This window comes from Scylla paramamosain, chromosome 16, assembly GCF_035594125.1.
Source record: "Scylla paramamosain isolate STU-SP2022 chromosome 16, ASM3559412v1, whole genome shotgun sequence".
Lineage (NCBI taxonomy): Eukaryota > Metazoa > Arthropoda > Malacostraca > Decapoda > Portunidae > Scylla > Scylla paramamosain.
The window spans coordinates 24,710,129-24,725,136 of NC_087166.1; the positions used below are offsets into that span (position 1 = coordinate 24,710,129).

Sequence of the window (15,008 nt, forward strand, 5' to 3'; positions counted from 1 at the left end):
CAACTGTTCTTAACAGTTGTACTGCTATGGTTGTCTTTTGCTAACACTGAGATCATTGCAAGGAATTGTTTGGATGGACACAGAAAAATACATAAATAAGGATTTCATATTTGCTGAACTGCATTAATATTTATTTTAGAGATAAGAGAATAAAAAAAAAAATCTTAAAAAGCTAAAGTAGATGATAATGGGAAAGACTGACTAGCAGTGAAAGAATGAAACACAGGGATGCACAGCCAGTCAGAAAAAAAGTAAATAAATAATAAATAAATAAATAAATAAATAAGAATTTAATCTTTGCTAAACCACAGAAATGCGTGTTTTGGGGACAGTAGTACGAGAAAATGAGTCTTGACAGTTATAGATGATAACGGGAAAGAATGACGAGCAGTGAAAGGGTTAGACGCAGGTATGCACAGGCAGGCCCTCTCATTGGTGCCTTTGCTAGTGGTGATGCACAATCCGTGTTAGACTGTCACTTCAACCACACAGCTACTCTCGGAAGCTCAATGCATTCCACTACAGCCTGCTGGATGTGCTTGAAACAGGACACAGAAAGGTTTTAAGAGTACAGTATCTCTCTCTCTCTCTCTCTCTCTCTCTCTCTCTCTCTCTCTCTCTCTCTCTCTCTCTCTCTCTCTCTCTCTCTCTCTCTCTCTCTGTGTGTGTGTGTGTGTGTGTGTGTGTGTGTGTGTGTGTGTGTGTGTGCGTGCGTGCACACACACACACACACACACACACACACACACACACACACACACACACACACACACACACACACACACACACACACACAGAGAGAGAGAGAGAGAGAGAGAGAGAGAGAGAGAGAGAGAGAGAGAGAGAGAGAGAGAGAGAGAGAATATGTGTGTGTGTTTGCGCGCCGCTGAAGGTGCAGACAAAGAGCACACATCAGGAAACTAAATGGTGGCTGAGGTTTGGTGGTAATGGCACATACACACACGTACAGATAACAAACTACAGACTAATACAGTTACAAAGACCATACGTATATAGATGAAGACAAGTGTAGTTAGAGAAGTGTTATGTAATAAAAAAAATAGTGGAGGAAACTAAGATAATGATGTTTGAGATGTGGAAGAAGACGGAACAACATAACAAGAAAATAAGGAAAGCTGCAAGAAGCCATCAGGCTTACACGTGGCAGTCCCTGAACGAAACATATCACCCTCTTTCCACCTGTCATCATCATCCATGAATTTATTTAATCATCTTTTGACGCTCCCTAGTGACTCAGTACTAACAACCTGATTGTCGAGTCTATCCATTCATCTACCAGTCTGTGTGAGAACCAGTTCCTTATCTCTTTTTGGAATCTAACTATCATGCTTGTACCCGTTATTTCTTGTCACTGGGATCATGGGAGTCTCGAAGGCTCATGGCATGACCGCCGTTAACTGTTGTGTAGGGACTATACAGCTGCACCTACACACGTGAGGGCTGAGGTCCCGAGGGTCGCAGTAGTAGCCGGTCGCCAGTCGCCGCGGGTATTGCGGTACCGCGTGACTTGAGACTTGTGCCAGATTAGCACCGCCTTTGAGCTACGCGCCCGTTGAATCAATATCGCTCCAGTCGAAGATTAATGACTTGTTTACTAGCGGCCTTTGAGCGAGTGAGTTTTGATATCGAGAGCCACGGCTGAGGTAATTAGGGATGCGAGGGAGGAGGAGGAGGAGGAGGAGGCAAGGTGGTAGGGAGGACCCAGGAAGGATGCCCTTTACCGGGAGGGGACGGGAAGGAAACAGGGAGGAGGAGGAGGAGGAGGAGGAGGAGGAGGAGGAGGAGGAGGAGGAGGAGGAGGAGGAGGAGGAGGTGGTGGTGGTGGATGCAAGGTGGTAGGGAGGACCGAGGAAGAATACCCTTTGCCGGGAGGGGACGGGAAGAAAGCACTGAGGGGGGTGGGGAGGAGGAGGAGGAGGAGGAGGAGGAGGTGAGAAAAGCGGGCATGAAAAATAACGTAAGAAAATCCAAATACAGGAAAACAGAATCAGCAGAAAAGCAGGAAAAAAAAAGCAGGAGGGAACCCGGCCACAAGAAAAAAAAAAAAAAAAAAATCAGCATCAGCAGGAAGGCAGAAAAACAGCAGAAGGAAATCCAAACACGGAAAAACAGAATCAGCAGAAAGGCAGAGAGTGACAGCAGGGAATCTAGACACAGGGGGAAGCATTGAAGATAAACAGATAGACATATAGATAGACAGATAGATAGATAGATAGATTGATAAATAGATAGATAGGTAACTTCATTGTCAATTCGCTGTATAATACTGACAAGCTGAAATTCTTTTTGGCTGGTGCTCCACAATACAATAAAAAGGAAGACTATCACATTCCATCACGAAAAAAAATCAAAGTATCACACACAGACATGCTAACACACACGTTATTGCAATGCTTTGAAATGGTTAAAAAGTACGATACTTTTTGACACAAAGGAACTCCTGTACTTACCCGAGCGCTGAGCAGGTAGCACTAATCTACCAGACGTACAGTGCATAGCAGGTGTGTAGTGGGTATACTATACTTTAAAACATGCAGGATATGCCAGATAGTGAACAGGTGTTTAGAGCAGATGAGTATGAGAAGCTGACGGATATTTCCATAACTAGGGAGATAGTGGAGCAGGAGATAGATAGGCTAAAAAAGTTCAAGTCACCAGGACCTGATGAAATATATCCCAGAGTACTGAAGGAATGTAAAAAGATTATTAGTGAGCCGTTAGTTTCTGTCTTTAGGAAATCACTGGAGTCGGGTGAGGTACCAGTAATGTGGAGGCAGGCTAATGTAGTACCCATCTTTAAGAAAGGGGATAAAACTTTAGCGTCTAATTATAGACCTGTCAGCTTAACTTCAGTTGTAGGTAAAATGTTAGAGTCAATAATAGCCAGGAACATTAGGGAACATTTAGACAAACATAACTTGATAAATCAGTCACAGCATGGCTTCACGAAGGGGAAGTCTTGCCTGACAAACTTGTTAAGTTTTTACAGTAAGGTGTACGAGGCAGTAGATAATGGTGATAGTTATGATATCTTATATCTGGACTTTAGTAAAGCATTCGACAAGGTGCCCCATCAAAGGCTCCTGAGAAAGGTTAGGGCGCACGGGATAGATGGGAAGGTGTTAGGTTGGATAGGGTCATGGCTTGGTAACAGGCGACAGAGAGTGCTAATAAACGGCTCGAAATCCGAGTGGGGTCATGTCATTAGTGGGGTGCCACAGGGATCAGTATTAGGGCCATTATTATTTCTAATATATATCAATGACTTGGATAGTGGAATTAGTAGCGATGTTAGTAAATTTGCGGATGACACAAAGATAGGTAGATTAATTAGGTCAGAAGCGGATGCCATCGCCTTGCAGACAGACTTAGATAGAATGAATGAATGGACGGATAGATGGCAAATGCAATTTAATATCAATAAATGCAAAGTGCTTAGCGTAGGTAAAGGAAACCCACACAATAGGTACACATTAAACACCCAAACTCTGGTAGGTACAGGGTACGAGAAAGATTTAGGAGTTATAGTTAGCTCTGAACTCCGTCTAGGGAAACAATGCATAGAAGCCAGAAAACAAGGCAAATAGGGTACTAGGATTCATTTTTTAGGAGTGTTAAAAGTAGAAGGCCGGAAGTAATATTAAAGTTATACTTGGCGCTGGTCAGACCTCATCTAGACTACGCTGTGCAGTTCTGGTCCCCACATTACAGGAAAGATATAGGTCTATTAGAATCAGTACAGAGGAGAATGACTAAAAGGATACAGGGGATGAGGAGTATTCCTTACGAAGCGAGGTTTGAAGCGGTTAAATTTTACATTCTCTAGAGAGACGTAGGTTAAGAGGGGACCTGATAGAAGTCTTTAAGTGGTATAAGGGTTATAACAAGGGAGATGTAAGCAAAAATTCTTAGGATCAGCAACCCAGGGGGAGAACAAGAAATAACGGGTTCAAGCTTGAAAAATTTAGGTTTAGGAAGGAGATAGGAAAAAATTGGCTCTCAAATAGAGTGGTAGATGAGTGGAACGGACTCAGTAATCATGTAGTTTAGTTGCTAGGACACTAGAGAGCTTTAAGAGAAGATTAGACAAGTTTATGGATGGGGATAACAGATGGAAATAGGTAGGAGTGTTTCATACAGGGAACTGCCACGTGTAAGCCTGGTCGCTTCTTGCAGCTTCCCTTATTTCTTATGTTCTTATGTTCTTATAGTAAGCAGGAGAGACAAGCAGGTAAGTAGAGGGTGAGAGAGAGAAAAAAAAAAACAGGAGAGAAACCAGACAAAGTAAGCAATAGAAACAGAAGCAAGGTAGAAAAATAAATAAATAAAAGCAATAACCAGCACGAAACGCAAGACAGAACAAATAGTAGAAAAAAAAAGGAAAGAAGAAAAAAACATCAGCAGGTAGAAAAAAGACCCAATGGAAACCGGATACAAGAAAAAAAAAGTTTCAGGAAAACACCAATAAAAAAAAGTACAAGGGAGCCCTGACAAAGAAAAAGAAAAAAAAAGAGTAGCAGAGAGAGAGAGAGAGAGAGAGAGAGAGAGAGAGAGAGAGAGAGAGAGAGAGAGAGAGAGAGAGAGAGAGAGAGAGAGAGAGAGAGAGAGAGAGAAAGAGAGAGAGACAACAGGAGGAAGAAACAAAGGAAGGAAGGAATACGGAGATAGAATAAGATGGTAAATAAACGTGAAAAGAAAGATGGTAAAAAAAAAAACGTGAAAAGAAATGAGGAGGGAAGAAGCGAGGAAGGAGTGAAGGGAAGTGAGAAGGGAGGAGTGAAGGAACACAGAATGAAGAAACAAATGCTCTTTAATTTAACTGTGCCTGCATCTGAACCATCACAAGAGACTCTGATGACTGATACACGCACCCCAGCACCTCTACACATCACCTCCCTCGACACACCTCCACCGTATTCTGAAACGTTGTGCTCTCCTACCACAGCTGTTTTCCAAGGCCACAAAGTTAATTGGCCGGGTTCTCAAGAGTGTTTCTCATGTTAATATGGAAATCTTGTTAATCTATCACTAGAACTATAAAAACACCCTTAGGAACCAGTGTCACAAGAACTTTTTAAATGTAGTAGAGGTGCGACGCAAAAGTGTTTCAGAATATGGTCCGACCACAAGATCCTGATGACCTCACAGCCACCAGCACTCCCCATGAGCTGACCACAAGATGCTGATGACTGGCACACACTTCCTTCACCGCCGCCAGCACTCCCCATGAGCTGACCACAAGATGCTGATGACTGGCACACACTTCCTTCACCGCCGCCAGCACTCCCCATGAGCTGACCACAAGATGCTGATGACTGGCACACACTTCCTTCACCGCCGCCAGCACTCCCCATGAGCTGACCACAAGATGCTGATGACTGGCACACACTTCCTTCACCGCCGCCAGCACTCCCCATGAGCTGACCACAAGATGCTGATGACTGGCACACACTTCCCTCACCGCCACCAGCACTCCCCATGAGCTGACCACAAGATGCTGATGACTGGCACACACTTCCCTCACCGCCACCAACACTCCCCATGAGCTGACCACAAGATGCTGATGACTGGCACACACTTCCCAGCGCCTCTACGCATCACTGTCCGTCCCTCACCGCCGCCATTGGCCATGAGCTGACCAGGAATTTGTTGTCCACATCTGTTTTACGAACGGACTTCACTATGGGCGCAGCGAGAATCATACGAAAAAGATAAATAAATAAATAAATAAATGAATAAAAAGATTAGTAGGAAAACAAAAATAAAAAAAAAGCTGGGAATCCGAGCAAACAAAAAGAAAACAGTAACAGTTAAAAGAGAGAGAGAGAGAGAGAGAGAGAGAGAGAGAGAGAGAGAGAGAGAGAGAGAGAGAGAGAGAGAGAGAGAGAGAGAGAGAATCCGTCGCTGCTAAAATTCATGAAAATCGTTGGTTTGTGAGATCCTTATTTTTAAGCGCTTTATTTTCTCATGAAGACTATTTGTCAAAGGCCACAGGGATGATTAGTTGTGTGTGTGTGTGTGTGTGTGTGTGTGTGTGTGTGTGTGTGTGTGTGTGTGTGTGTGTGTGTGTGTGTGTGTGTGTGTGTGTGTGTGTCTGTTCCCAACTGATGGCGCAGCGTTCTTGTCAAATTACTTCACAAAACGTTCACACAAACAAGTCTAACGGCCTCTAGTCACTTGAGGGAAGCTAGCGGGGCGAAGCGGCGAAGAGTTTGAGAATGCGGCGCTGAGATTCGTTCCTGTGTGAGTGATTACCTATTCCAGGAGTGACGCGCCGGAGATGAGTCACGGTGGTGGTGGTGGTGGTGGTGGTGGTGGTGGTGGTGGTGGGGCGGTGCGGGGGACAAAGGCTGTTTACTACATTGGGGTGCTCCAGGATAATGCACCGCTTGTTGTTGACACTTCCACCCTTTGTTTCCCGCTCCCTCCGAACTTCCAGGGACACCGGTGAAAAAAAAAAAAAAAAAATCCCACTGAAGTGCCCGTCCCCCCAAAATACGGTTTCATTGTTATAATTATAATGGTGCACTCATCTCACACACTCATCTCCCACCTTTCATTATATAGGCAGGTATGTTTTATAAAAGGACCGCCAAGTGTACACCTATTAAGTTTCTTGTAGCTTCTCTTATCTTCTTATTTTTCTTATGTGCCTACAGTTATTAGGGAGCTTCAAAAGATTATACGGATTTATGGATGAGGATGATAAGTAGGAAAAGGTATGTTTCGTAAAAGGACTGCCAGGTGTAGGCCTGACGACTTATGCAACTTCCCTTATTTCTTTATGTTCTTATGTTCTAGTCAAGATGCACAGGAGATGTAATCGTACCTTGTTCTCTTAAACATAGGTAAACCACAGTAATTAGTCCCCCTTTAAAAGCATCAGCCCCTTTCCCTTCTCTTGTGTTCGAGTCACCATACACAACATATACATAATGGTACTTCGTTTCAAATCCTATATACTCTTAAGAGACCACCATGGACAGGTGAGTGCGTTGTATACAAGGACTGTCACATGTAGGTCAAAGTTTCTTGCTTCAAAACTCAATATACTCGTAAGGGAATCACAGTAATACTAGAGGCAGGGACCACCAGTGACGAGCACCTGATGGCACACAGTTCTTGAGTCCCATGTTTCGAGCATCAGCCCATATCCCTCTTCTTGCAATATAATCGCGATACAAAGACATAATGGTAATTTGTTTAGGGCTCCTCATATACTCATAAAGAAAAGGGAAATCACTGCAATACTCGAGGCACGGACGCAATTCAAGCATCACGTACTCCTCCCCCTCTCCCTCCTTTCGTGTTCGAGTCGCGAGTCTCCATACAAAGAGATGTAACGGTACTTTGCTTAAAAACTCCTCATTTACTCGTAAACAAAGGGATAATCACAGTAATACTCGAGGCAGGGACCACCAGCAACAGGTAGGTGTGTTTTATATAATTATGGACTACCAGGTATATATGTACTAGTTTCTTGCAGATTCCTTAGTGTACTTGTGTTCTAATCGCGATACACAAGCGATACAGTGGCAGTTTCCTCAGACCTTGTCATATACTCGTAAAAAGAGGGAATCACAGCATTACAAGAGGCGGGGACCATCACTGACATGCATCTGATGGCGCAAGATTTTTGAGTCCCCCGTTACGAGCACCACGTCCCTCTCGCCATCTCACCAAACCGCCGCCCCACTACCTCTCCGCCCCTCCGCCAGCCATCAAGACACAATGTGAGGCTCAAGTGGTGCACTCATCTGGTTCCAGACAAACACGACCTGACAATTCCAGATAACAGATCCGCCTCGCTCTGACACAAACACTTCTGTTGCCAAACAAGCCATTCCTGGAAGAGCCTTGTCGAGTGAACGGTGGCGTTAATTACCCCTTGCCAACCATGTGGACCAGGCGGATTTACTTCCGTCCACACCAGTTTGTTTCATGCAGGGCACTCAACAAGAAAGTAAGGAAGGCAAATTCAGTTACCTATTAACATTTGAAATACGGAATTTTTAATATGTAATTGAAAAGGTCCTTATAAAAACTGCAGAAAAGTCTAAAAAGTGCTAAGAAAAAATATCTATCTATCTATCTATCTATCTACTGTATCAATCTACACACACACACACACACACACACACAGTGAGAGAGAGAGAGAGAGAGAGAGAGAGAGAGAGAGAGAGAGAGAGAGAGAGAGAGAGAGAGAGAGAGAGAGAGAGAGAGAGAGAGAGAGAGAGAGAGAGAGAGAGATTTCAGAGAAATGTTTTATTAACTGCAACCAGGACACACACACACACACACACACGATCGCCACTCATTGCCAGATCGCAAGGTTTATGGGGTCTGAAGACTCAACACAAAGAAACTCCTTCAGTGAAATTTTTACGTAAAATGTGTAGAAATGCCAAGTTCTCGCAGATTTCACAATTGTAATTTAACGTGAGGTGAGTTCAGGTGTTGGGAGGAAAACGCAAGAGAGCACGCTCATCTTTCTTTGTGAGAAGGAGCGCTTGAGAGAGAGAGAGAAAGAGAAAGAGAGAGACGTTTCAGGATCGCGGCTACATATATTGCAAGCTGTCACGATAGGTAGTAGATTCAACTATACCAACTTGAACTACAACGGCAGTATTTAAATGTTTCTTCTTTTAAGCTTATATAAACATTTCAAGATAGTGGTTGTATTGCAAGATGTCATAACCGGACCCAACTGTGACAACGTGAATTACAACAGCGGTGTTCACATGTTAATAGTCTTATGCTTATACTCATATATAATGGTGCTTTCTGAAGTATTCTTACTCCCTTCCACTACCGTCAACCCACTATCCCACAACAGCGGCCTTTAAACATAAGTGTGCTTTGTGAAGTATTCTACGAGATCCTCCCACCACAACCTGCCTCCTCTGATGCCATCCCGCCACGTGCCTCACACTATACCTGTGACTCAAATTGTGCACCGCGACTGTCACCGGTGTTCCGCGTAGTTTTCCAAGAAAGGTATGTGTTCTTAAGTCTGTGTCTTTTAACAGCCCTGCACTAAGTTGACTCAAGGGTTTGTGAGCCGGCAAAGTCTGAGATGTACCGTAGTATCTTAAGTGCGCCACTAAGCAACAAAATTTGAGAACCACTGCATTAAACAATAACGAGAAGCTCATTATACTCGTTCTTTCGTCAGACAGAGATGGGGATAAACGGGGAAGGGGAGGAAAACGGGACTGTAGGCAGGGTGGAGCTAAATGGGGCAGGGATGGCGGGAAGGGAAGAATGGGGTGAGATGGGGTAGAGCCGTGAGAGGCGGGGCATGGGGAAGGAGGGGCAGAACGGGGTTGAGAAAGGGCAAGGAGGTGTGAAATGAGCAGAGAGGAGGAGGAGCAGAACGGGCTGAGGTGGGGCAGGGCGATGGGAGGCGGGGCGTGGGGAGGAATAGGGGTTACAACAGACTGAGAAGGGGCAGGGTGGTGAGAGGCGGAGAGTGGAGGAGGGAGGGACATTATGGGTAGAACAGGCTGAGATGGGACGGGGCGGAGCTAGACAGGGGATGGGCTTATTCACAGGGGAGTGGGGGTGGGGCTAGAGAACAATTGTACAGGTTGGCAGGAGTCAAGAGTAAGCATCAATGTATCTCCTGTCGCCCCCTTCCTCTTTATTTATGATTTATTTATCTATAAACTTATCAATTTATCTATTGTTATTTTTTCATGGAAGATATGCCACTGTGATGGTGGTGGTGGTAAAGGTGCAGGCAACTGCAGAGAGAGAGAGAGAGAGAGAGAGAGAGAGAGAGAGGCGGTGCTTGGCTTGATCTAACAACACGTGGTTCTCTTTGACACGGCGCACATTTACTTACATAACAACAGGTATACCAGACACGCACAGCACTGCGTAACTACACTAATGACGGATTTTGAAAGCTCTCTATCACTGCGCGGCGTCACTGTGCTGCGCCAATAGTCTGACGTAGGGGATTTTTTTTTTGTGTGACGCGGCAACAAGTAAGGTCATGTGGCGCCGAATTATGCGTAACATTGCATATAAATACTAGTACGAGTAATGTTAAAATGAAAGGTAAACGTAAAAAAAGGGATATGATTAAAATTTTTAAAAATAATAAGAATAGTAATAAAAGCAACAAATTAAGCGGGATGGGATTTGAATGCACTGATTGCAAATAAGGAGCGACTGACACCACTCCATTGGCGTGAAAGTCTCTGGTTACTTTGCCCTTCCTACGTCCCTCCCTGCACGAAGCTCATCATCTGAGGATCTCCACACAAAACTGGGATAACCAATAAACTTTGTAGCAAAAATTTAGAAGACGTGATAAGATACCTGCTATAGTTGTTGCACACACAAATGGGAATACTACTACCACTACTGCTACTACTACTATTACTACTACTACTATTAGTAGTAGTAGTAGTACTACTACTATTAGTAGTAGTAGTAGTACTACTACTACTAGTAGTAGTAGTAGTAGTAGTAGTACTAGTAGTAGTAATAGTGGTAGTAGTAGCAGTAGTAGTAACAACGTGATCCGGCTCACCCATATACTCGAAACAGGGTATCAGATTCTAATTCCTGACACACACACACACACACACACCGTGTAGTGTAGCGGTTAGCACGCTCGGCTCACAACCGAGAAGGCCCGGGTTCGAGTCCCGGGCGCAGCGAGGCAATGAGCGAGCCTCGTGTAGCCCCTGTTCACCTAGGGTTTGTGACCTCGCTGTACCGGACCGGTGTGAGTGGTCTCAGTCCTACCCGAAGATCGGTCAGTATGAACTCTGAGCTCTTTCCTTAGGGGAACGGCTGAGTTATCAGCAAACGACCGTAGGTGAATACACGCAGCACATACAGCACAAATACAGGAACACTCTATGAAATACTATTACAAAATCTGTGACACCTCCTCTCTCAAAATCCTCTTATACAAGACTACAATATCAAACTGAGAAGCTGTAGCAGTTAATGCGTTAAATATATAATTGGTCGTTTCCTTTGAGCGCTTCTCCAGGCTGACGCTCAATATCCTTGTACAAAAATCATGAAAATGATCCTACAATTTAAATTGCTGACTAGTAAAACTTTCGAATTAAGACTATTAATTAATCTTGAGCATGTGGTTCCCAGGGTAGCGAGCACACACACACACACACACACGGCGGGTCTCAAAACACTCCCAATAGCCTCCATACAATAACTACAGATCCCTAACCTTGTCACGAGCTGCAGTGGTCCTCTCCTGTCACTCATCCACCTTCTACAGCGTCAGACAAGTGTTTCTGAACTCCGTAGTGAACTTATCAGCGCCTCAGGAACTTACCGACTAGCGCGGGAGCGAGGGCGAGGCGCGGAGCTTTCCCTTCAGCGACGAACGTGTACTGCTACTGCCAGGCGCCAGCCCGCCGCCAGGTTCCACCACTATTGCCGCCACGGGTCAGCCTGCGCCCTTCCCGCGCAGGCCGAGGCTGGCTCTCCATTGGTGGACGGTTGGCCCACCACCTACGCTTTCAGACGTTAAATTTTTGTGAGAGGAGTTGTAAGGTTTCACAAATTCACTGAAAACAACTGTTTTCTTACTTAACAATTTGCTGTATCAAGCAACGAACCTATTAGGAGCTGGGATGGGAACGTCACAAGTATGTCATTATATATATATATATATATATATATATATATATATATATATATATATATATATATATATATATATATATATATATATATATATATATATATATATATATATATATATATATGTGAGAGAGATAGATGCTTCGTGAAATCAAATAGATTTATTTTCTCTCACATGCCTATCTAGCTACTACTACTAGTTTCTTCTTCTACTACTACTACTAGTACTACTACTACTACTACTACTACCACGGCAAAAGGACGGTCACAGTCTTGTTGAGCTGACTGTTTAATGTGGACTGAAGTGTTATTTACGAGTACCTATACAAAGGTTGTCCCTGACAAGAACGCCTCTCAGGGCAAGTTCATCCGCCTTCAGATTCCTCCATGATTCCATGACGGTCAAAAGTTGGGCATATCAATACTACTGCTACTGCTGGAAGGAGATGTTGTGTGTGAATGAATGGTGACTGGCACAGGGATTTCTCACCTGTGAATATGTTCAGCTACGAGAAGCATTCAGCACTGCTTGACCACCTGGGTGATAGGTAGCCCTGTCTGATGTCTGTGTGGTCATTTTTTTCTCTCCTCCCACGATTATCTAACACCTTGCTGCTGCTGTTACTATTACACCCACCCTAAGTAAGGTGTACAAAAGTTACACATTTCTACTTCCTCTGCTTTCCCAGTGAGGTGTGAAACACTGGATCAGGGAGTGCTGTGAACTTATCATTAAACCCAGCTGTGACCTCACAGAACGTTTCCCTTTGTGTCTCACAACACAAGGGGGCAGTCACAACCTGCCCTCTAAAGACAACTCTCTTCCTCCACATAAAACTTCAAGCACCTAATAACACACATACACCCTTCACTCAAAATTTCAAAATTCATGGCAACTCCTACATCAGCCTCGGAGTCCCCATCTGGGGAGGGGACCACAAATGTCCTCAGGTCGGACTGCCCTTCTGACAACGACCCTAAGTGTCTTGACACCCCCCTCAACTTTTTCTTCATTAAGGTCGGACTGCCTTTCTGTCGACGACCCCTCAACTTTTTCTTCATTAACTTCTGCAACATTCGCGGTCTAAGATCTAATTTTCAATCTGTAGAACACCACCTCTCCTCTTATAAAACTCATCTTCTTTTCCTCACTGAAACTCAGGTGTGTGAGGCAACTGACAATAGCCCCTTTCCTGTTTCCTCCTACTTTCTCTATCCTCATTTTCAATCCAAAGCTGGATGTTGCGTTTATGTGCGCAACGACATAACCTGCTCTCGTGCCCACGCTCTTGAATCTTCCGAGTTTTCCACCATCTGGCTACGACTACAGAGTCACTCTCAAACTAAATTTATCTGTACTGTATACCTCTCACCTAACTCCTCTGATTATAAGAAATTCTTTGACTACTTAACTTCCAAAGTGGAGCACATTCTGACTCTATTCCCTTTTGCAGAGATCTCCATTCTTGGAGACTTCAATGTTCACCACCAGCTTTGGCTTTCCTCTCCCTTCACTGACCATCCTGGTGAACTAGCCTTCAACTTTGCTATCCTTCACGATCTAGAGCAATTGGTGCAACATCCTACTCGTATTCCTGAGCGTCTTGGAGATACGGCCAACATTCTCGATCCTTTCCTGACCTCTAATCCTGCTTATGCTGTCACCCTTTCTTCTCCGTTGGGCTGCTCCGATTACAATCTTATATTTGTATCTTGTCCTATCGCTCCAATCCCTCCTCAGGATCCCCCTAAGCGAAGGTGCCTCTGGCGTTTTGCCTCTGCTAGTTGGGGGGACCTGAGGAGGTATTTTGCTGATTTTCCTTGGAATGACTACTGCTTCCGTGTCAGAGACCCGTCTTTGTGTGCTGAGCGCATAACAGAGGTGATAGTGTCTGGCATGGAGGCGTACATTCCTCACTCTTTTTCTCGACCTAAATCTTCCAAACCTTGGTTTAGTACAGCTTGTTCTCGTGCTTTACATGATAGAAAGGTGGCCCACAAAAGGTACTTAAGCCTTCCATCACCAGAATCTCATGAACTTTATATTTCTGCCCGGAACCATGCCAAGTCTGTTCTCCAACTAGCCAAAAATTCCTTCATTAACAAAAAGCGCCAAAATCTTTCAAGATCTAACTCCCCTCGTGACTTCTAGCATCTAGCCAAAAATATCTTCAACAACTTTGTTTCTTCCTTCCCTCCTTTATTTCAACCAGATGGCACCACTGCTATCATCTATCTCTAAAGCTGAACTCTTCGCTCAGACCTTTGCTAAAAAACTCTACCTTGGACGATTCAGGGATTGTTCCTCCCTCTCCTCCACCCTCTGACAACTTCATGCTACCCATTAAAATTCTTCGCAATGATGCTTTCCATGCCCTTGCTGGCCTAAACCCTCGGAAGGCTTATGGACCTGATGTGGTCCCTCCTATTGTTCTCCGAAACTGCACCTCCGTGTTTGCACCTTGCCCAGTCAAACTCTTTCAGTTCTGTCTGTCAACATCTAGCTTTCCTTCTTGCTGGAAGTTTGCCTACATTTAGCCTGTTCCTAAAAAGGGTGACCGTTCTAATCCTTCAAACTATCGATCTATTTTTTTTTTTTATTTCCTGCCTATCTAAAGTTTTCGAATCTATCCTCAACAGGAAAATTCTTAAACATCTATTACTTCACAACCTTCTATCTGATCGCCAGTATGGGTTCCGTCAAGGCCGCTCTACTGGTGATCTTCTGGCTTTCCTTACTGAGTCTTGGTCATCCTCTTTTAGAGATTTTGGTGAAACTTTTGCTGTTGCCTTGGACATATCAAAAGCTTTTGATAGAGTCTGGCACAAAGCTTTTATTTCCAAACTACCCTCCTACGGCTTCTGTCCTCTCTGTAACTTCATCGCAAGTTTTCTTTCTGACCGTTCTGTTGCTGCTGTGGTAGACAGTCATTGTTCTCCTAAACCTATTAACAGTGGTGTTCCTCAGGGTTCTGTCCTGTCATCCACTCACTTCTTATTATTTATCAATGACCTTCTAAACCAAACTTCTTGTCCTATCCACTCCTACGCTGATGATACAACCCTGCACTTTTCCACGTCTTTTCATAGCCGTCCAATCCTTCAGGAAGTAAACATTCCACGCAGGGAAGCCACAGAATGCCTGATTTCTGATCTTTCTAAAATTTCTGATTGGGGCAGAGCAAACTTGGTGTTGTTCAATGCCTCAAAAACTCAATTCCTCCATCTACCAACTCGATATAACCTTCCAAACAACTATCCACTCTTCTTCAGTGACACTCAACTGTCCCCTTCTTCTACACTGAACATCCTTGGTCTGTCCTTTACTTATAATCTGAACTGGAAACTTCATA

At 44.2% G+C, this 15,008-nt stretch overlaps 2 protein-coding genes across 5 annotated transcripts in view; both read right to left on the reverse strand.

Annotated features, from left to right (window-relative positions):
• The window catches only part of LOC135108173 (insulin receptor-like), a 69,425-nt gene extending 57,920 nt beyond the window's left edge, over positions 1–11,505 (reverse strand). For 2 of the 4 annotated variants that reach the window (XM_064018940.1, XM_064018942.1), the window contains exon 1: positions 11,237–11,494. The gene's annotated coding sequence lies outside the window, so the exon portion shown is untranslated. Of the gene's footprint in view, positions 1–11,236 lie in introns of all 4 variants that reach the window. The other 2 variants (XM_064018941.1, XM_064018944.1) reach the window with 2 other exon arrangements.
• Positions 476–5,564, reverse strand: LOC135108222 (keratin, type I cytoskeletal 9-like). Its single transcript, XM_064019001.1, has 3 exons — positions 5,168–5,564; positions 4,842–4,966; positions 476–538 (listed from the first exon to the last, which is right to left on the reverse strand). The coding sequence occupies exons 1-3, from the start codon at positions 5,562–5,564 to the stop codon at positions 476–478; spliced, it is 585 nt and encodes a 194-aa protein (XP_063875071.1).
• Positions 11,506–15,008: the final 3,503 nt, after the last annotated feature.